Source organism: Haliaeetus albicilla, chromosome 7, assembly GCF_947461875.1.
Source record: "Haliaeetus albicilla chromosome 7, bHalAlb1.1, whole genome shotgun sequence".
NCBI lineage: Eukaryota > Metazoa > Chordata > Aves > Accipitriformes > Accipitridae > Haliaeetus > Haliaeetus albicilla.
In genome coordinates, this window is record NC_091489.1 from 37,894,500 (window position 1) to 37,915,500 (window position 21,001).

Consider the following 21,001-nt stretch of genomic DNA (forward strand, 5'->3'; position numbering starts at 1 on the left):
CAAGTAATAATGTGTTAACTTTGTTTTTTTGATGTTTTGACCATCGGTGCCTGCCCGTTCTCCAGTGTTGTGTCAGACCCCTCCAGCCCTCCTAACCCTCCTCAGGCCTGGGTCGCGTTGTTGCTTTTTGTTCAGGTTTCTTGTTTGGTTTGCTACTTGGCATTCAAATGCACACCTGTAAACGTAACGTGCTTTGGTTTAAGTGAGGGGGATTTGGTTTTCGGTGAAGCAAAATGCACCATTGGGCCACCGTTATTTTTGCACTTCTACTTAGGTGTTCCCGTGAATGTGTCTGTTTGCGTGTCAGCGTCCAGCCCTGTGACTTCCCTGTCAATAGGGAATACTACCTTATAAACATTGCCAGTAACGCTGAGGTAGCTTGACGCTTTGCTGTGGGCTCTGCCGAGGGGCTTATTTGGCCCGAGGGGCAGCCGGCTCAGACCAAGGTGCTGCCGGGCACCCTTGCTGCCCAGAGCAGGAGCGGGAGCTGGCGGCGCCGAGCATGAACGTGGCTGGCACGCCGGGACACGGGTAACGCAGCCGTCCTGCTGGGAATGAGCCTCGTTTGCTAAGGGTTTTGACTGCCATTTTGATTTTCTGCCTCACATTTTGGTTTTGCTTTCTACTGATCGTGTATCGGTAAAGGAAATTAGAAAATAAAATGTGTATTTTAATTTATTTTATTTTCAGGACTGGATAGGCGAGGCTGTCTTGTTCTTAGTTATCCAATAAATGGTCTGAAATAATTTCAAAGGCGCTCTTCTGAATAAAAGGACACTTTTCTCGTTAGAGCAATATGCGTCTCTAATTCAGGGAAGAATTAAAACACTGATGAATAGTATTTTCCTGAAGTAAAAAACCTAAAACGATTAATTTGTAAAAATTTGGCTGTGGTTTTGTACTATGAACTGGACAACGAAGCTGTTCTGTTACCCCTCACAAACCTAATAAATCTTGGCTCACAATAAAATTCTTAAAAGAGCAATAAAAAGGTACGTACCTGCGTGGTGTGTGCAGCGTCTGTGAGGCAGGAGGTGCCGTGGCCGGGCAGCCGCTCTGCCTTCCGACCGTCCGGTGATGCCGGCGGCTGCTCCCAGCCGGCTCCTGGCCGTGTGCCGTCTCTGGCTGGCGGTGCCTGGGCCCAAGCAGCCGGAGCCGCTGGGCGAGATTCAAGCTGTCGCAAGGATCATGACCTTTTAGATCTGGTTCAAATGCAGCAGGGACGTTTGCGTTAAAGCCGGCGTACGCGAAGCGGTGATGCGGTGTCACCGGTGCGGGTGTTGCGTTCCCACAGCGCGCGCTGCGCTGAGGACCGTGGCTGCAGACAACGGCTGCCGGGTGCGCAACTAGCCACACCGCTACCAGACTCGAGTGCCGTTTGGCAAAACCTTGAGCGTTAACGCCACACCACGACTGAAAGGAGGGCACCTTAGTGATTCACACCTCGCATTCACCTGACTGTATTCTTAATTTGGGGCCCCCCTGGAGCCTCAGCTATGCTGTTTGCAACCCCCCGGCTCCCAGCCGCCCCCGGAGGGCAGGTACCTCCCGCTGGCCCCAGCCCTTCCCGCTGCACAGGGTAACAGGGATGGTCTTGCCCTCGCCAGGGCACACTGCCACCAACTGTGGCCTAAAAGGGAAAGAATGAAGGGTTTTGTTGGGCTGAATTCTGCCAAGCTACTACTGAAGATTGCTTTTGTATGGCTAAGGAATGGCTTCGGGGCAAAATAAGAGGATTTTCACCCCTTCTTCTAAAGAATAAAAGTTGGTTGCAGAATTGTGTTCTTATTAAAGGTGCTGTACTTTTGTCACTGTTCATAAGGGCAGGCCACCTAAAAGATGCAGTAAAAGATTTTTGAGTGTTTCAGCCTACCTGTCACAGGCACGTTCCTGCAGCAAGCAGTGCTGACCGAGTGGGCTGGGGCCGTTCACGCTCCACCAGGCTTGTCCTTCACGGGAAGCTCAGCCCCACGCACATGCTTACAGGGTACACCTCTGCTAGGTGCAGGTACTGCTGGCCAAAAACCAGCTCTCCTTTCTCATCTGTTGGCTACACGCTGTTCTTTTTTTTTTTTTTTTTTTTCAATTTTTTCTTTTTCTTGACCCGTCCCCTGCCATGAAGAGTCCCTTGCTATTGAACACCAGCAGCACTGCCATCAGAGGCGCTTCTGCAGCTCACGCTTGGGAGCCTTCATTACAACACTTGGGCGGCAAGAGCACATGTATTTGATGACTATTTTCAAAGCACCAGCCCTTCGGCTGAGCGTGGAAGCCCCTCCGGAGAGCACTGCCGGTGTCCTAACCCTGCCGAGTGTCCTCAGCGGCCAGGCGGGAGGTGCGGAACCTGTGTGACAACGGCATGAGCTGCGGCCACCGCTGAAAGCAGCTTGCAGCGGTGTGCTGGTAATAATTATAGACCATTACGAAACCCCAGAAGACATTATCTATATACAGTTTTTGCAAGAAATGCATGACGACGAGGCTTCCCTTTCTAAGCCATGTAATGCCTTATTGCCGAGCGATTTGCATGAACATTAAAACCAATATGTTTCTAATGGTGATTTTCTACTCTGTGGAGACATTACTTAAGAAAATAATGGGGGTCTGTGCTCTCAGTCATAATTATGTCAGGGTGCTTATGCATTACCACCCACTTATGCCAGTGGGAATGCGAAGGGATTATTTGGCAGTGGGAAAAGACACTTGGAAAATGTCTGTTCCTTTGCTGAAAAGAGACAAGAAAGTTCTCGCTTAAATTGCTTTCAGGTGCTTTAGTCAGAAATGGAGAATTAATCCAAATGGCTCCAGATAAAGCCCTGAACGTCTCCATTTGCAGAAACAACTTTACACACCAATTAAGCATTAGGAACCCAGCTTCCACCCAGCTTTCATCAGGGGGCTCCTTGTCCCAGGCCCAGCACCGGCCACACTCGTGTTGAGCTTCGTGAGCAGCCAGGAACCGGTCGTTTTCCAGGACAAGGGTTAGCCAATTGCGCAGGACCAGCTGCTCAGGACAGCCAGGGAGGGTTTGGGGTCACGCCGGCGCCGTCCCTGCAGGGAGCCACGCAGTGTCCCGCGCTGGTGGGGTGAGGGACGTTTCTGCGTCCCTGGGGCTGACGTGGGCGCCTGGCCCCAGCCCGGCGGGCACGGCCCCAGCTCCTGACGTGGTCAGGGCTTCAGCCGCAGCTAAACCACCGCCCTTCCTACCGTGCGGCCCCGGCTGAAGGCCGCGTGGGCAAGGGGGTGCCCAGTGCTGGTCTATGATGGCTGCGTCCCGCTGGAGGGAGCCGGATAATTTACAGGGCATTAATTGTACCATCCAATTTAATTTGCATCATTAGTTGAGCTGTATAGTGCCCATGAACCCCAGGGGATGGATAATACAAAGGTGTGTACCCCCCCCCAAGCACCCCCCTCATCAGCAGGTAGGTACAGGGCAGACGTGGTGCCCGGGCTGCCCGCGGTCCTGGCGCAGGGCTCCGGCTGTAGCTCCCTCCGCACATCGCTCCCCAGACCAGCTTCCCTGGGGCGCACGCGCTCCGCAGCTGGCGCAGCCCAGAGCCTGCCCTGCTCCCGCACCCCAAACCCGGGGGGGTTGGTCACGCAGGGGTGTCACGACGCCTGAGCAGGCCTGGGTGGGTGCGCCAGGGCCCAGCCAGCCGGGACGGACGCGGCCGGCGCCACTTGACCCGGGCGGGCGCAGCACCCGGCCGTGACGGACGGGCAGGACGTGGGGCGTGCGGGCAGAGTCCAGCCCGGTGCGGCGTGGGGGCAAGCAGGCAGGTGGGCATGGGCTTGAGTCACCCCCAGCACCACCAGCCCGGGCAGCTGCTGGCAACAGGCAGAAAAATGTCCACAGACAGACATATGTTAAAAATATAAAATAATATATAAATTAATTTATACTTATACATAAGAATGCCTAACACTTTTATATGTATTCTTATTGCTATATCTATTATGTTCTATACTATATAATTATATAACCATTATATATTATGTATATCATGCCATAGTAGATTTAATTATTTCTCTAATATTTTGTATTATGTATATCTACATGTGTATTAGATTTAGCATATATTATAGGTATTAAATATACACGTATATAATATGATATTATAAGCGTAATATACATAATCTATGATCTGTAATCTATGTATTATATAATGTATATAATGTGATATACATTATATAATATACAGCACATTATACTATATATGCAGCATGTAATGTATATTATTCATACGTTAGTATTTGTTTAGCAATATTACTATTCATTACATATTTATTAATTTTATCAAAATATGGATTATAGGTTATGTATATACTATATATTACACATACATTATATATGTATATATACATACACACACATACCTAGTATATACCTTAGCTATATGTACACATTACTATATAAACTATAACATTACTACATAAACTATAATATTGCATGCATAATATATATGCAGTATACTTTTATTAAAAAATTATATAAGAAAATTATAATTATATAATCTCAGCAACAGATGAATAATATATATAATAGATTATATAATGAATATATAATACATGATACTATATATTGCCTAATGCATATATAATATACATCGTAGAATATTCAACGCACTGTACAATACAGTATATAATGCCATAGATTATGCATGACTTGTATGTATAATATATATATGTGCATACATATGTGCACCTATACATATACCTATGTACGTATGTATACATGTACATACACAACAGTGCATTATATAATGCATACTCTGTGCTCCATAATACACAAATTATGGCTACAAAGCTCATAAAAAATTCTGTAAGACAATATTATTTCATTACATGAATATTGATAATGTATCAATAACAATATATAATGCATATATAATATTATGTACTGTATATAATGTATTATAATATGCATTATATAATAGGCAATATATAATATATATTCGATCATATAATAAACATTGATATAGGATGTGTAATACATTATACACTCTACTACATATTATGAAGTATACTTATAATCTATATAAAATATACTGATATAAAAGGAATCTAAATTATATATTTGTTTTACGTAGAATTGTAATTTATTAGGCATAATAAAGTGTCTCTGCATGCGTGTGTGTGTGTGTGTAGAACAAAAATAAAATCAAACATTCCAGCTCAGCAGCCCATGCAGATGCACAGCACTTTCCTCAGTTTTTTTCCTTTGAACTCTTAATTGCAATACATATAATTTACATATGAAAACCTGTAAAATTAGCAAAGAAAATGATGACTCGTTTCCTTATTCTGATAAATAAAAGCCCATTCTGAGCTGAAGCGGAATCGTGCCCTTTACCCCCCCGCGGCTGTGACCGCAGCCAGGGCGGCCGCCCGGCCACCAAACCCCCTCCGTCGGCCGGCCTTACTGTCCCAGCAGCCCGGTGCAGCACAGGCAGAGTCTTTGCTCCGCTTTCAAACGCTTTTGCAAATCAACTTCCCGCTCGCATGAGAAAAGGCTGAAAAAATCAAGTTTGTCGGAAACTCCGGTAGTCCTCAGGCCATGGGGTAAGGCACGTGGAGTGCAGGAGACAAGGCAGGGAACCGCTTGGGCTTTACGCTCCCTCGCCTTCAAAGCTGCAAGGGGCTTTTATTATTATTTAAAAATAGCGATTATTTTCCAAAAGTAACAGGTGATTTAACTGCAGCTGGCAGACAGCTGTTAAAAATAATGTCCAATTTACCGTAACGGGAGGATGCATTCCGGAAAGTGTCCCCATGCTGGTTGCCCTCCGCTGGAGCAGGGCCACATCTCCCCGTGCCGGCGCCGTCGACGCAGCCGTGCCACCACCCTGCCGCAGCCACAGCGCTCGGCTCTGCCCGATGTCAGTCTCTCCCTGCCTGGACTGATGAGAAAGGCGAAATCAGAAGCTGGGGCCAGAATATTACTAGCATGTTTGTGCCTTTGCTAGACGCTACGTATCTTTTCAGCCACCCACTTAGATTAAATAAGACTTTTTTTAAAACAAGCCTGCCGGTGTCCTGCCCTGGAGCTTTTATCTGCAGGACAGCTCTGTGAAAGGAAAGGCCACGCTTGGCATGTCCATCTCGCTGATTAACATATCAAGTGTTTCCACGAGGCAGACCTTTGTTATGTGGATTGTAAACTAAATTTAATTAAAACCATTTAAAGCCGTAATGAGGCTTTTTATCTGCATGGAAGGATTTGAGATGTTCGAATGCAATGTGCAAAATGCGAGTAGTCTGGGCACCCGGCTCCTTCACCAAGGGGAGATGCCTGGGGGCCGCAGGTAACTCGTTGTACCATGCATCTGCAGTAGCCTCCCTGGCCCAAAACACCCGCCGGGACCCAGCACCCTCGCAGGCGGGCGATGGGACAGGAGGCATGTCGGCACCGCCAACGCACGGCACCCCGCATCGCCCTGCAGCATCCCACAGCACCCCGCATCACCCTACGGCCCCACTGGGGACGGCCGGGCAGCAACGCCTGCGGCTCCGTGAGCTGGTTTCCCACCCACCAGCACATTAAAAAGCCACATGGGTTTTGTAAAGAGGTTGGCATGGGGAAGAGGTCTGAAATCCAAAGCAGAAGCCCTGTCCCCGGCCCACTTCTGGGCTTGCCCCAGCCCCTGGGACATCTCCTCCCACCCGCCCACCCGCCCAAGGAACAAACCAGAAGCCGCTCAGCGAGGCCAGGCTGCCTCCTCCCGCACAGCCAGCCTCCGAAACCTTGGGCTGTGCCCACTTGTGTTTGCCAGCGACCCCTCCGAGGGAGGCAGCCGATGGATGCACCTACTGTATTGATGGCTGCGAGTAACCGTGGCGCTGAGGATAGCAAAAATTGCCAAAAAAATCCCACTTGAGAAGCGGCATCACAGAGACCGCTCCTCCACTAGCGTCAGCGCTGACGCCGACGACAGGAAAAGCTCTTCCCAGCAACTTGCTAGCTCTGCACCCGTGGTTCAGTGATGGTGTTTGAGCTGCATTTTTCAGGATCCTGAAGGTTCCTGTAATTAATCTCCCTGGTTCCTTTCAGTTTGCAAACAATCCGTTTCAGACCGTGTGGTCAGCTCTTTGTGTGCTCAGAGAGGAGGAAGGCTGCAGTGGTTTGCAAACTGGGCAAACGTCTCTGCCCATGTGCAAAGAGAGTGAGCGACCGCTGTACCTGCGCGCCAACTGCCTCCAAGAACTGGAAATCGCATCACATTTGGGGTAGGATCACAATTTTCCGTGGTGCCCAAACCTGCTCCTGCTGGATGCATTGAGAGGCATCAGCAAATAATTGATTTGTTAGCTGACAGCAGGAGGCTTTGTTTGCACAGCGCTGGCCGGCCTGCGCTGCCGGATGGCGAGAACATGGCACCGAAAAGGCAACACCTGCATTCCCAGAAGGTGCTGCGAGCGGTGCTGGTCGAGCTCCGGTTTCGGCCACACCGCTCAATGCTCGGCATATCCACCGACCTAGAAGTGGGCTCGCGGGTCTCATAGACATGGAGGTGGAGGCAGAGGAGAGCCAGGCTGCAGTCCCGCGTCGGGGCCCGGGCTGTGGGACAGCGCAGGGGAGGAGCAGCTCCGCGTTGGGGCAAGTTGGTGAGGGGTGGGGACAGATCCCTCCCCAAAATATTGCCCAAAGGAGGCTTGCTGTGAGCGGGTGGCTTTGTAACCTGTGGTGGTGGTGCGATGCCCTTCCCTTCCAGAGTCGCAAGAGACCTGAAATGGTGATGCTGAGTGCTCCCCGTAAAATCCCTGGGGCAGTTGGTGCCTCACGCGCGTTAACGTCCTTCTCCAAAGCTCTGCAGCAGTGCAGCCGATGAAAGGAGGGTGCAGTCTCTCTCTTGCTGTAGCCCAGTGACGCCAAAGGCGATTCCACTGTTTTACAGGATGTTTGTGAACAGACCCCAGTTTCCAACGTACTCCAGTTTCACCTCTCCTTACTCCCCAAAATAAGAGCCTCCGCTAATCGCACTTCCCACTGCAAGGTATGTTCCCCTCAGCAGATGATGCAAAAGTGTGGGCGCCGATGGCTTCCCTGACGCCTCCCTGCAAGCCTGGGACATTCTTCTGACCTCGACAGCTTTTAGCTGACTCCTACCGGGAGATGCATGAATTTACTTGACTATTGGGAAACCGATACCAGTATGAAGCAGTTGTTCTGCGGCCTGTCGGCGCCACAGGCTCAGAGCAAAGATTTCGGCAGAGGCACTGCTGTGAAGATGTGGATGGAGTCTCTGGGCCTCTCTGAAGGATGCGCTGGGCATCGGTCTGGAAACGGTGTCCAGTGGCCCGAGAGGATGGCCACATGCACTGGCAAACTCCCCTCGGGGACCTCCTGCTTCGCATGAGCGGAGAGACCGGCCTGCCGGGCCCACAGACAGCTGTGACACACACCGGGTTGTGACAGCCCAGTAGCTGGGGCTTTCCAAGGCCAGGGAAGCCGGGAAAAGCAAAACCAGACTTCTTGGCAAGCACGTTTTGCTGCCTGTATCTCTCAGGCTGTTGAGGCCAGGTTCTCTTTTTCAGTGTATCAATTTACAGCTAAAACCACAGCTTCGCCTAAACCTGAAGTCAGTCCTGACAGAAGGAAGTCGGTTTCCTAGGAATCAAGGCAGCAGGAGCATACTGGCTCTGGTGCTTTTTAGCCTGACTGAACAAGAGGAAGAAAAAAAAAAATCCTGCTCTAGAAAGATTTTCTTTCTCTAGAAGCTCTGCTGTATCAAAAAAATATTCAGACATGTCCGGGAAGCTTCCCTGCAGGAAGCTCCAGAAGGCCACCTGCCTTTCCAATGGCAAAGCAGCCGCATCTCAGACAGGAGCCTTTAGGTGAGTGAAAGTGGCAGAAACAGGTTGGAAACCACTTCCAGCGAGCAAAAGCCTCAAAAGCGTTATCTTCCCTGAGATGGAGCGTGCCAGAGCACCCCAGCCGAGACCTCTCAGCCCAGACTCAACCCTTAACACACCAGAAGGTGACAAGGTATTTGCATTCAGGGTTGCCAAGCAGAGCTGCGTGATACGAGGTTGGCTCCGTGGCTTCTCCTGCTGGCTAAAGGGAGAGATCGTACAGCTGTGCTGCAGCACCTGTGAGAGGGGTTTCACTGACCCAGCATACATCTTCCCCACTTACACCGATACTGTAGCAACTTTTGGAAACCAAAAACAATTTTTGGAAACCTTTTTGACCAAACCCACGCAAATCCCATGTGCAGACGCAAGCCCTGGAGCACCTGCGCACACCAGGGCTGATGACCCCAAACTGCTGCCACTTCAAACGCTCCTAGGACCAGGCACGTCCTACCTGAGCCCCACCGCGGGCTATGGGACGCAGCCGCCTCTCCCCTGGCAGGGTGAACCGGGGCGCTTTGCACCTTGTTTTCCCCTCGCCCCAGTCACTGCCCTGTGAGGCTTGTTCACACTTTGGTGTCTTCCCATGTTCCGGAGGGGAGCCCCTAGCACGCCCAGTTTGCCAAAACCCTGTAGCTATCGAAGGACGCCGCAGAAATCCCACCACAGGGCAGAGCGGGACCAGGTGTGATCAGGCTCTAGCCTTGAAACGAGGCATGCAAAAGCTTCGCCTTCCTTCATAGCGAAAGCAGGATGCAGTTTTTCTACAGAGCCCCTTAACCCCCGCATCTCAGCGTGCCAAGCGCAAGGGAAAGCCACCCAAGCAAATAGCACGTCCTCTCACAGGCAACGATTTTGCCAAGTTTTCCACTTCTCCTTCAGAGGTGCTCCCCCTCCGCGTGTTTCCCCTGCAACACTGCTGGGGGAAGGTCCCTGCAAGCTCTTCTGCAGCTCTTCCCCGCAGCCAGACCCAGAGCGCAGGGACAGTCTGTGCCCGGTGACGGCCGCAGGCGAGGGGCAGGGCTCAGGCTCCAGCCCGCAGCCGGTGCCCGCAGCGTGGGGCAGCAGCCCCGGTGCGCCCTTCCGCGCAGCGGGGCAACCTTCCCCCAGGGACCGGACACACCTCACCCTGCTCTTCTCCCCCCTTTAATTCCTTTTTAATTAATCTCGTCAAAAGGTGCAGAGCAGGCTGGCGCCTAGCAGGGCACCCTGCCAGCTGAAGTCCAGAGCCTGGCTGCAGCCCCCCCAGTTTCCCCCCCAGACCCCCCCCCCCGGGCCAGCCCGGCAGGGAGAAGCAGGAAGCAGCAGGGGCACACTTGAATTTGAAAATATTTTATTTGAATAGTAAATAATTATACAGTTGAAACAGTTCTATCGAAGCACTCTATAAATAGCTAACAGTTAAGAAAATAATGTGTGTAGAAAAAGAGATTGCATCTAAAAGTAAGAGCTGTCAGTTGCACAGGATAAAATGGTTAAGATCGTGTGTTATTCTAGGTATAAAAGTTAAAACCTTTTTAGCAGATCCCTTTAGAAAAAAAAGATCTTCTAAAATGCACAGTGAAATGGCGGGCAGGGGAGACCAAAGAAAGCGCATTAGAATATCTGCGATCAAATAATATCAATCTTCATAATTAATATAAATAAATAACGAATAAATAACATAATTACTCAAACCAACATATACAGATAGTCAACTCATGAGCTACCTTAGTAAGGGCAAAACGAACGAGAACAGAAAGTTGGCATGTCACAGTTAAGGCAGTTTCTACAGCATTTTCTGGAGACCATCAACAGCAGAGTCAAGGCATTTGTGGCTATACTAAAGGGAATTCTCGTTTCTCCTCAAGCGGCTTGATCCGTTCACATTTATAAGAACCGAAACGAACGAACAAAAACCCAACAAAACCAAAAAAACCAACCAAATAAAAAAAGAGAGAGTGAGAGAGCGAGAGAGACACCCCGGAAAGGTAAACGTAAAGCCAGATTCCAGCAGTTCACAAGCCATATTAAAGCTAATCGTGTGGCGAGTCCAAAGCGCAGCCCGCGGGACGGCTGGGGAGCGGGGCCGGGCCCCGGGAAGGCACGGGCGGCTCTAGCAGGCGGGGCGCAGCGGCACCTGCAGCAGGATGACCTGCCTGTTCTCGGAGGGGTGGCACTTGTTGATGTGCCGGGTGAGGCCGGGCGAGCTGTAGAAGGTGGCCGGGCAGTACTTGCAGGGGAAGACCTGGGCGGCGTGCAGGAGGCGGAGGTGCCGCTCCTGGCTGCTCTTGCTGGGGAAGGTCTCCCCGCAGACGGGGCAGAGCCGGCACTCGGCGGGCGGCGGGGCGGGCGGCTCCTCGGCGGCGGGCTCCGGGGCCGGGGCCGGGGCCGGGGCGGCGGCGGCGGCCGGGGCCGGGGCCGGGGCCGGGTGGCCCAGCAGGTGCTTGCGCAGGTAGGCCTGCCGGCGGAACCGCTTGGCGCAGCGGGGGCACTCGAAGAGCCCCTCCTCGGAGCCCGCCTCCGAGGCGCCGCCGGGGCTCGGCGTGTCCCGCTCGCTGCCGCTGCCGGCGGCCGCCTCCTTCGGCGGCTCCTCGGCCGGCACCCTGCCCGCCTCGGGGCCGCCCTTGGCGGCGGGCGGGCGCGGCTTGTGCCAGCGGCGGTGGGAGGCGAGGTTGGCGGGGCAGGAGAAGACCTTGTCGCACTCGGGGCAGCGGTACTCCACCCGGACGATGCGGGAGCAGCGGTGCTGCGCCAGCGCGAAGGGGTCCCCGTACTCCTCCTTGCAGAGCTGGCAGATGAACTCGCCCAGCGGCCGGGCGCAGCCGCCCCGCGCCTTGGCCGGCGCCTCCACCGGGCCCTCCTTGATGCGCAGCCCCAGCACGGGCGACGTGGTCACCTCGTCCTCGAAGGTCAGCTTGCGGATCGCCTTCGCCTTCTTGCCCGACGGGGCCTTCTGCCGGCCGGGCTCGGCGGCGCCCGGCGGGCGCTTGGCGGGCGGCGGGCGGCCCGAGGCGGGCGGCGCGGCCGGGGCGGGCGGCGCGGGGGCTCCGCCGGGAGCGGGGCCGGGGCCGGGGCCGGCGGCGTGGGCGGCGGGCGGCTCGGCGTGGCCGGCGGCGGCGGCCCAGAGCTTGAGCTCGGCCGGGGCGAAGAGGAGCGGGTCCATGGTGCCGGGCACGGCCGGGGCGGGGAAGGACTCGGCCGAGACGGGCGAGCCCAGGCTGAAGCCGCGCTCCAGGTACTTGTCCCTGCTGACGGGCCGCGTGGGGCTGTACAGCGCCTGCACGGCGGCATCGGGCGTCCCGAACGGCACCGGCGGCGGCGAGTCCCGCGGCGGCGGCAGCGGCGGCGGCGGCGGGGCGGTGGGGCAGGCGGGCGGCGGGGCGCCGCCGGCGGCGGCGGGGAGCGGCGGGCCGGCGGCGGCCTCGCGGCAGCAGCGCGCCCGGTACGAGACGGGGGTGGGCCGCCGGCTGCGCTTCACCAGGAAGCCCCGGGGCATCTTCGCGCCGCCTCCGCGCCGGCGGCGGCCGCGGCGCACGCTCCTCGCTCTGCCCGCGGCGCGGCCGCCGCCGCCTTTAAGCGGGCCGGGGCCATTGTTCGGGCCGGCGGCGGCGGGGCGGGCCAATCAGCGGCGCCGCGGCGGGCGGCGGCGGCGGGCGGAGCGGGTGCACCTGAGCCCCCGCCCGCCCGCCCGCGCGCGCGGGGGGCCCCCGGCGGCGGCGGCGGCACACGCCCGGCCCCGCCTCCCGCACGCCCCGCGCCGCCGCCCGGCCCGGCCCGGCACGCGCGGGCCTTTGTGTGCCGCCCCGCGGCGGGCGCTGCCTCCCCCGCCCGGGCCGGCACCGGCAGCGCGGGCGGCACGGGGCAGCGCGGGAGGTGCGGGGGGGGGGGGGGGGGAACACAGGCGGCAGCCCCGCGCCCCGCCCGCGGAGCTGTCCCCGCCGTTGTTTGCAGCCGGGACGGGCTCGGCCCTCCGCAGCACCGCCCGCCGCCGGGGCCCGGCCGCCGGCCCGAGGGAAGCCCAGCGCAGAGCGGCCGGCCGCTCTCGGCGGGCAGGCTGCTGGGCGGTGGGCGCGCCGGCACGGGGAGAGGGAAAGTTGGCGCAGGAGGAGGAGGAGGAGGAGGAAAGTCGCTTTTGTGGCGGCTGGCGGCGGCGGGCAGGCTGCCGGCCGGGAGGGTGCCGGCGCGGCCCCTCGGTGCGGCGGGTGGGTTTTCGCCGCCGCCGCCGGCATCAGGTGCTAAAGGAAGGGTCTGGTCAAGCGGGGGAGAGCCGAGAGCGGGCGCGCCGGCCGGCGCCCCCAGCCCTGCCCCGCACCGTCCTGAAGGCAACGAACCCCGCGCTGTCGCGGCGCGCCGCGGCCAGCCTGGACGAGCGGGGACGCCGGCTGCGGCCGGGCCGGTGCGGCTCGGGGCGGGCAGCGCCGCAGCCCCCGGGAGACCCCGCTCGGCGGTGACCTGTTACGCGCTGCGCTCGCCGCCCGGGCCGCCGGCGCGGAGCCGCGCCCGCCGCGGGGCCCGGGGCCCGGGGCCCGCAGCAGCCCCCCGCGGCTCGGCCTGTCTCCCCGGCAGAGCCGCGTGGATGGGGACGGCGGCAGCGGCGCGGCTCTCGGGTCTCCGTCGGACGCGCTACGCGCCGGGTACGAGGCGAAGCAGCTGACACCGGGGGGACACCCCCGCTCCCCCTTTTCCCGCATGCCACGGCAGGGCGTTAAGAGCCAACGCCGGCCCGTACGGCGGACGGGGACGCCGAGGATGCGCCCGGCGCTGCCCGGGGCGGCGTCTGCGGCGGGGCACGACAACAGTGCCCGCTCCCGGGCGTGCGAGGGGGCAGCGGCGCCGGGAGCGGCCGGTCCCCGGCAGCGCGGCGGGCCCGCGGCAGGTGCGGCCGCGGCGGGGCGAGCACCGGGCCGCGGCCCCGCTCCCCCTTAACCCTTTGTCTGCGGCCCCGGCCCGGCCCGCGTCCCGGCGCTGCGCGGCGGCCCACGCGGGAGTTTGCGCGGGGAGCTCCGCGCTGCGGCACGCGGGGGCGGGGGGGCGGCCGGGCCGCGCTGCTGCGCGCGTCGCAGGTGGTGGCACGGCGGGGGGGGGGGGGGTAGCGGGGCCGCCCCCCGCTGCGAGCAGCCGGCCGGCCCCAGGGGTGCGTGCGGGCAGCGCCACCCCGTCGTGTCCCTCCCTCCCCCCTCCCCCGCGGGTCCCGCGCGCCTTTGTGGGGGGCGGCGGGGCACGCGGGCGGCACGCGAGCGACCGCCGGCCCCCCCGCGCGGCCCCGCTCGCCGCCTTTGTGCGCCTCATTAGCATAAAGCTGCGCGACCCTCCCGGCGGGCGGCACAAAGGGGCGCGGAGAGCCAGGGGCCGGGGGGGGGGAGCGGGGAGCGCCCGGCACCGGGGGCCGCCGCTCTCCCCGGCACCCCGTCAGCGGGCCGGCCGGGCCGGGCCGGGCCGCGGAGGGAAGGGAAGGGAGGGGAGGGGGGGGTGGGGCCGCTCTGCCCGCGCAGCCCCCCCGCCCGCCCGCCCGGTGGGACAGGCGGGGCGGGGCGGCCCGCTGTGCATTAGCATACAGCTGCGGGCCCGCCGGGCACGCGCCGCCGCTCCCGCCCCCCGTCGGGGCTGCACACCGAGAGCCCCCCCCTCCCCCGTGAGGGCTGCACACCGAGATCCCAACCCCCCATCCCCCCCCCCCCCCCCCCGCCGTCGGGGCTGCACTCCGAGCCCCCCCGCCCGTCCACCCCGGCGCGGCTTTACGAGAGCGGGAGGGCGCTGCCCGGCGGAACCGGCGCTGCCGTCTCACCTGCCGTCGGCGGGGGTCCGGCGCCGGCGGCCCCGGCCGGGGCGTACATGGGCAGGTGGGCGCGGTGGCGGCGCAGGTAGCGGAGGACGGGCTCCCGCAGCGGCGGCGGGCAGGGGCTCTGCTCCGCGGCGTCCTCCGGGGGCGGCTCGGCGGCGGGGGGCAGCCCGGGCACCTGCAAGGCAGAGCCGTCAGACGGCCGTCCCGGCGGCGCCCCGGGCAGGGCGCTCGCTCGGGGACGGGCACCCGCGACGGCGAGTGCGGCGGCAGGGACCGAAAACGGCGCGAAAACGCGTCGGGGGCGAGAGGTGCGTGGCGGCGGGAGGGTGCGGAGCCGGCCAGGGGCGCTCCCCGCGGCTCGGGCGCGGCAGAGCCCCCGGCGCTGGGCTCTTCGGTGGCGCTGAGCCCCAGGCCCAGGCAGGCGGTGCCCCCCGGCCGGCAGGTGCCGCCGACCCCGGGAAGGCAGGGCACGGGGTACCGGCGGGCACGGCCCCCGGCTCCGGGGGCTCCCCGCCTAACCGGCATCGGCACCGCCACCGCCACCCGAGAGCGAGCGCGGTGGCCGGGGCCGGCGGTTCTGGTGGCTAGCGTCGCTCGGTCGTTTGTCCCTCCAGAATGACCCGTGCCGTGAACGGCCACGGATGCAACGTTGGCGTGGAACTGAACCGACGCCTTCGAAGGCGAGCGGGAACCGGTGGCAATGTCCGAGCTCTCGGCCGCGGCCTTCTCCCATAGCTTTCTAGCGCTCACCGGGGGAAACCGCCCCCCCCGCTGCCTAATGTACTAGCTGCTTTTCACCGACTTCTCAGAGCAACCCCAGCTGCAATTTGAGAATCAGACCATTATTTCTTATTGAGGACAAGTGCCTTTTCTAGAAGATCTCGCGCTGCACATGTGTGCCCTCAGTTTGCTGTAATACTTCAACAGCTGATGTAGGTGCAAAAACCCAGCCCCGCCATCTGCATGTTTGCATAGCTGGAGCTCTGCATGCTGAAATAAACACATGTTTGTGATCCTGCGAAAGGGTAAACATTCCCCGCGCCACCGCTCGGCTTCCAGCGACAGGCAAGGGCATCCCGTGCTAGAGTCACGCATACATCAAGTGCAGCGTTGGGGTGACAATTTCAATATGCAGGCTAAAAACGTAGTCCCTGTCCCAGCTGTAGCTGCCTTTTCCACACATGTATTACGACTAGTGAATGTCTCCGTAAATACTGTCCCTGAATGCACGGGACTGATTTCCAGTTTCTGTGGAAACTGTAACCAGAACTGTCTGACTTCTGTGTATTGACGCTCACAGTTCTTAAACATCTCTTTCAAAGGTGTATTTTTCCCTCATTTTTACATTTCATTACTAGTTTATCTGCATGCTGAAGTGAGCTGGAATATGAGCAACAGGAAGCAAAGACAGTAGTCTCTTGCTCCATATAGAAACACAGCCAGTCCTGAGGCATTTAAGATATATTCCGTAAGCTCATGGTACCCACTGTGTATTCTGCAATGTGCCTAGAAGGAACGCCCAAGGAAAACATATAAACGTGACACTTAGTAAATACAGTTAAAATCACCATGAAGAAGGTCCAGATAAAAATACAAAAAGTAAAGACAAATTTGCACTCAGATGCAGATACTACCATCTATGTTCACGTAAGCAGTTCTGACTCACAGAGGTGCTTTTGGACCATTCAGCAAGACTATTTTTGTGTGTCAGGACTACTGCAACAAGAAAAGGGTAAGGCAAGGGAGTCTTTAATTTGTAGGATGCCAATTCCCCTTTCTCTAAAGTCGTTCACACTTACAGCCTGTGAAATGCAGTTGAATGATGGCAAGAAAAACACTTCTCATCAGGCCTCCCATTCTGCACCGAATTTAATTTTGTGTTCTTTTTTAGATGTCTTCCAAGAGAATCTAAAATAAAACTGCACTGAGGCACTTTCTCTAACATGACAATAGGAGGAAAATTGCATCGAGCCCTTCTGGGAGGAGGCAGGGGTCGAGCGTTTGTGGGGCTACAGCTGTGACATATGACAGCACACCAGTTTGGGCCATGGAAATGGGTGGGCTACAGTCTACGCAACATCCCTTCCTTTTGTCACCCTGCCTCCATTTACAGTTGATTCTGCTTGTTTTCTGCACAGTTAAAAACTCTGTGAGCAAACACTTAAAAAATACTGCCATCGCACGGAATTCCACTGCATTAAATAAAAGCAAAAGCAGCGTGAGGAGAGAAAGAGTGAATTGGTCGCAAGGAGTGGGTTGGGAGTATCAAGATCCAGCCTGTGAATTATGTTTGAGATCAGCCAGAAATTCATCGGGGGTGGGGGAGGCAGTTCTTGGGGTTGTTGGAAATCTGCAGTTAGCAGTTCTTTTCATGGAGTGCAGCAGGCTTTGGATTTTGAGCAGGCAAAGTTACAGGCTGCTGTGACTTTATGCCTCCGTTTACAGTACTAAGGCCAAAGCTGTAAACAGCATTAGCCAACATTTTAATTTCATCCTTATTCAGGAAATCCACTTGTCACTGAAAAAGCCAGTTGCTTTCACTCTCACGGCCACAAAAGCCATTCCCTGTGGGTAGACGTTGAAAAATCTACTTCTCATAGGCCCAGCTGAGACAGGTTTAGGGTGGCCTATAGTGTATTCGTATTAGGAAACATTAATTAAAAAATGGGATAACTGAATAAATAAGCCTCCAGATTCTGCTGGGTAGTTATACTAAACCGCAAGTATAATGCAAAAATGCTGTGAAGGGAAACAAAGCAACTTAAAGGTCTACTGGCAAATTTGAAAATACGCCCAAATAATGAAGCTGAACAATATGCTGTACTTGGTGAATCCCCCACCCCGCTGTGAGATATAGGAGCTGCTCAGGTTTCCCAGAGGAAATAGTTAAACAGAAACATAAAGCTTTAGGAGAAAGATGGGAGAAAAAACCAAAGTGAACAACACTAACAAATTACCTAAATAATAAAATGCACTTGCCAGTCATTTTTCTTACCTGTTCCGACATCAGGATTTGGCGCAGTTCCTTCTTGAGATCAATAAACCGATCGTGATAGATGGCCATGGACCAAGGTTCCCTGAAGTAGCTGGTTAAAAAAGAAGAAATTTAGTTATCTTGTGAACCTCTCATTAACCACTAATAAAGTATTTACCTGCTTTTTTGCCTTTATAAATTACAGTTCTGGACCCATCATGATCATTTGTTCATAAAATGCCTCCCGTAACAGCATGGTCAATCAATTCTTTTAATGGATGTTCCTGATGTACAGCCAGCTTCAGTAATTACATTTAAAGTGGCTTAATTCAGAGCTGTGGCAAGACCCAGTGAAGAATCCTGATTTTATCAGAATTTAAAAGCCTGAAGACCTGTAAAGAACGGTGTCTCCATTATCTGTCCTCATTTGAGAAAAGCAGATTGCAGGATTAACTGAACTGCTGCATAAACAAATTAAATTTGTGTAGACAATGACACAAATGTTGTTCATCATTAAGGTTTCTGGATTAATAAAGGCCAGAAAAACAGGCCACCACAGTGTTGCAATATGTTCTTTGCACTAGTACGCTTGAAGCTAAATGGAACCTATTCTAGGAGGAAGCTCTTGTAACTTTTTCTTTCAGTGACAGCATTCATGACAGCATTCTTCTGTGAAAAAGGAGTAAAAAGATGAAGAGGACGTGACTCGATGTAGAACCTCAAGGCTGTAAATATAACTGGAGGCAGCTAGATTACAAAGCTGTGATTTATTTCTCCTTCCTCTATAATGAAAAATAATTTTTACGGCTTCAGTGAGATGCTCTGTGTGTAATTCTTGCTAATGCTAACTGGAGTCAGGAGGCGCACCGTCTCCATCCCAGTAATGACTGAACAGATGTCAGCAAGAGCACAGGGGCACCCAGGAAGTTTTAAGATGGGTGCATTTGTGTGGCTGCGACCAACGTTCTCATCTTTGGAATGGCAGCAGCATGCTTGGTGCTGCTGTCAGGAATACATGTATGCTATCACTTGATTCAGTTGTGTGGTCTTTAAATGAACACCTGGACAAAGCAACTTAAAAGGCACTACACAAGTTTAATAATTCTACAGAAAACTAATGTGCAGTTTCCTTTTTGCAGATTTTTTTTTTTCATTAATGTCAAATGGCGGGATTTCCCTTCTCCCACTCTTTGAATGAAACTTCAGCTCTCACTAACACCCTGCACAATTAGTGACACTTTGTGCACCTGGCAGAACTTTGCTGGGTTTTTTTTACATACTTATCCCATCATAAGCTCTCTTCCCCCTTCCCACTGTGCCCCTTCATCTGCGTTTCTCTTTGTATCGCAGGCTGGCTGGGGCTGCCTCTCCTAGATTTGCACAGTGTCCAGCACAGCGGGGCGCTCTCCGATAGATGTTTTCACAGTATAAATATTTATTGACACTACTACAAATACTGTGTTCTTGCTACGGTAAGTGCTGCCCAGCCTTGGAGTCTCTGGTAGCACGTTACCATGACTGATGCTACCCATTCATTTGGATATGAGATGTTAGAAAACATCAGCTCAGCTTTAAGTATCTTTAAGTGATTATATACCTACAGCACGTACAGAAAGCTAGAGAAGAACAGGATATCCCGTAAATATTTAAAAAAACTTCAGTTTCAGAAGAAAACCCCCACCCAACACAAACCTTTAACTCAATGCTGATATTAGATAGCAAAGCAGGGAAAAAGGGGGTGTTATACAAGAACACATTAAGATAATTAAAGATTCTCTGTTTTTACTGATGTGCCCTGCTAAAAGCCATGTTCCACTGGCCAAACATTTTGTTTTCAAGCTGGCATCTTAATTTTAATTCTAACCCTGATAAGGGGATTTCATCCCTTGATTGAGGCACATCTTCCAACTGCCTTACCTTGGTTAAGTTGTTCACCTACCTCACTGAGATGTTAAGTGATGTTTATAAAATGTTTCAGGGACGCTACATATTACTGCTACTGTTGCCAACTCAGTCCATAACTGCGTTTTTAACTGTTCCCGTCAATATTCACAGATTTGGAGCTCAAAACCTGCGATGTGTCACCCAGTTCGCAATACTTGATGCAAATAAAATGCCCTTTATGGGGAATGGAGAATGTCTTGTCTGTATTTGCTAGATAAGCTGCCAAAAGGAGCTACCAGTGAACAACATTTACGCCCAGATTCCCTTTACTTCCCTTCACCTGAAGAAATGTAACCACTAAAGGCAATTTAAAGATCTACTTTACAGAAACAATTCACTTTCTTTGCTGGCTCTGTGTTTTTATCTATTTATCTTTTCAGTTAGAATCACCTTTCTGAAGGGGCACATGGTGTTTCTGAGAAAGCAGATCTACATATGGCTGCTAAAGGGAAGTTTAATAATGAAAAAACCCATTTGAAGCCAAACCAACAAGTTGACTTTCTGAGGCTCATTCTGAATTTTATTACCACTTCAGCAGCAGTCCCTCAGGGCAAGCTGTAGAAGGCTTGAAAGTATAATGCTCTTCAGTATACAAGATGAAGCTGGCATGCTACCAACAGAGGCTCAAAGGCTCCTCAACTATCATGAGAACGGCATCTGCCACATGTGTTTGCACCATTTAGTCTTTCATAACCTGCCAGACTGATCAGGCTAAATATGTACAAGATGACAATGTTTGCCAGGAGCATAACGGGTTTTCAAACTTGGTCACTTCCTAATGGGGATCCCCTGCTGGCAGACTTTTATATCGACAGAAGCTATCATGGGAAGGCATTTGTAACGAGATGGGATGAAATGGTCTCCTTTTGAAGACAATAAGCGACATCCTTTTTGTTGCTAGGAAGCTGGTCTCGCCTTTCATTGACAAACAATATTTAAAGTCTGTTCTGCCTCATTTGTGATGTGTAGCCTACATTAGATGAAAGGGAAGAAGGAGGAAAATATTTAGTGGCGTCCTGTACAAAAGACAGGGAATCTTTCCCTTTTCAAGAGATACAGCAATAAATAAAATAGACAAAGTTGGCCGCTGCTAGCAAGCAAAAATGGAGTATGCATGCACATGGCTTTCCATCTGAGAGCTATCTGTATTTATTCTCCATTTCATTTGCAACTACACACCACTTTAGGAGAACAAGGCTTCTGCCTCCGTGAAAGCTAATTCTGAAGCTGCCGTACGTCTGTGGTGTGTCCTGGCACTCTAAAGCAGAAGCAGCGAGGACCTGACACTGACCTCTGGCAGTGTTTCTGCCATCTAAGTCAGGTCTAACAACATGAGATATATCACTGACAGCGAGATGTTAAGGCCAGAAAATCTTAAAAATGGAATGAAAAACCTTCAGAGTAACATACTCTGTTTGTACAACAACAAAACAAAAAGCAAGATATAAAGTTAGAAAAAATCA

The 21,001-nt window shown here is 54.3% G+C and overlaps 2 protein-coding genes across 4 annotated transcripts in view; both read right to left on the reverse strand.

Moving 5' to 3' along the window:
- Nucleotides 1-5,605: 5,605 nt before the first annotated feature.
- The window catches only part of CFAP61 (cilia and flagella associated protein 61), a 123,705-nt gene continuing 108,309 nt past the window's right edge, over nt 5,606-21,001 (reverse strand). The window contains exons 25-28 of one of the 3 annotated variants that reach the window (XM_069787785.1): nt 17,616-17,706; nt 14,624-14,795; nt 5,742-5,898; nt 5,606-5,634 (exon numbers count right to left, since the gene is read on the reverse strand). In XM_069787785.1, coding sequence (XP_069643886.1) covers nt 5,613-5,634; nt 5,742-5,898; nt 14,624-14,795; nt 17,616-17,706 — 442 coding nt within the window. In that variant the 3' untranslated portion in view covers nt 5,606-5,612. Of the gene's footprint in view, nt 5,635-5,741; nt 5,904-14,558; nt 14,796-17,615; nt 17,707-21,001 lie in introns of those variants that run through there. The other 2 variants (XM_069787787.1, XM_069787786.1) reach the window with 2 other exon arrangements.
- INSM1 (INSM transcriptional repressor 1) lies at nt 10,173-12,429 on the reverse strand. The gene is given in 2 exon segments (XM_069787784.1): nt 10,173-12,375; nt 12,378-12,429. Coding segments are annotated over 2 exon segments (1,476 nt in total). The 3' UTR covers nt 10,173-10,951.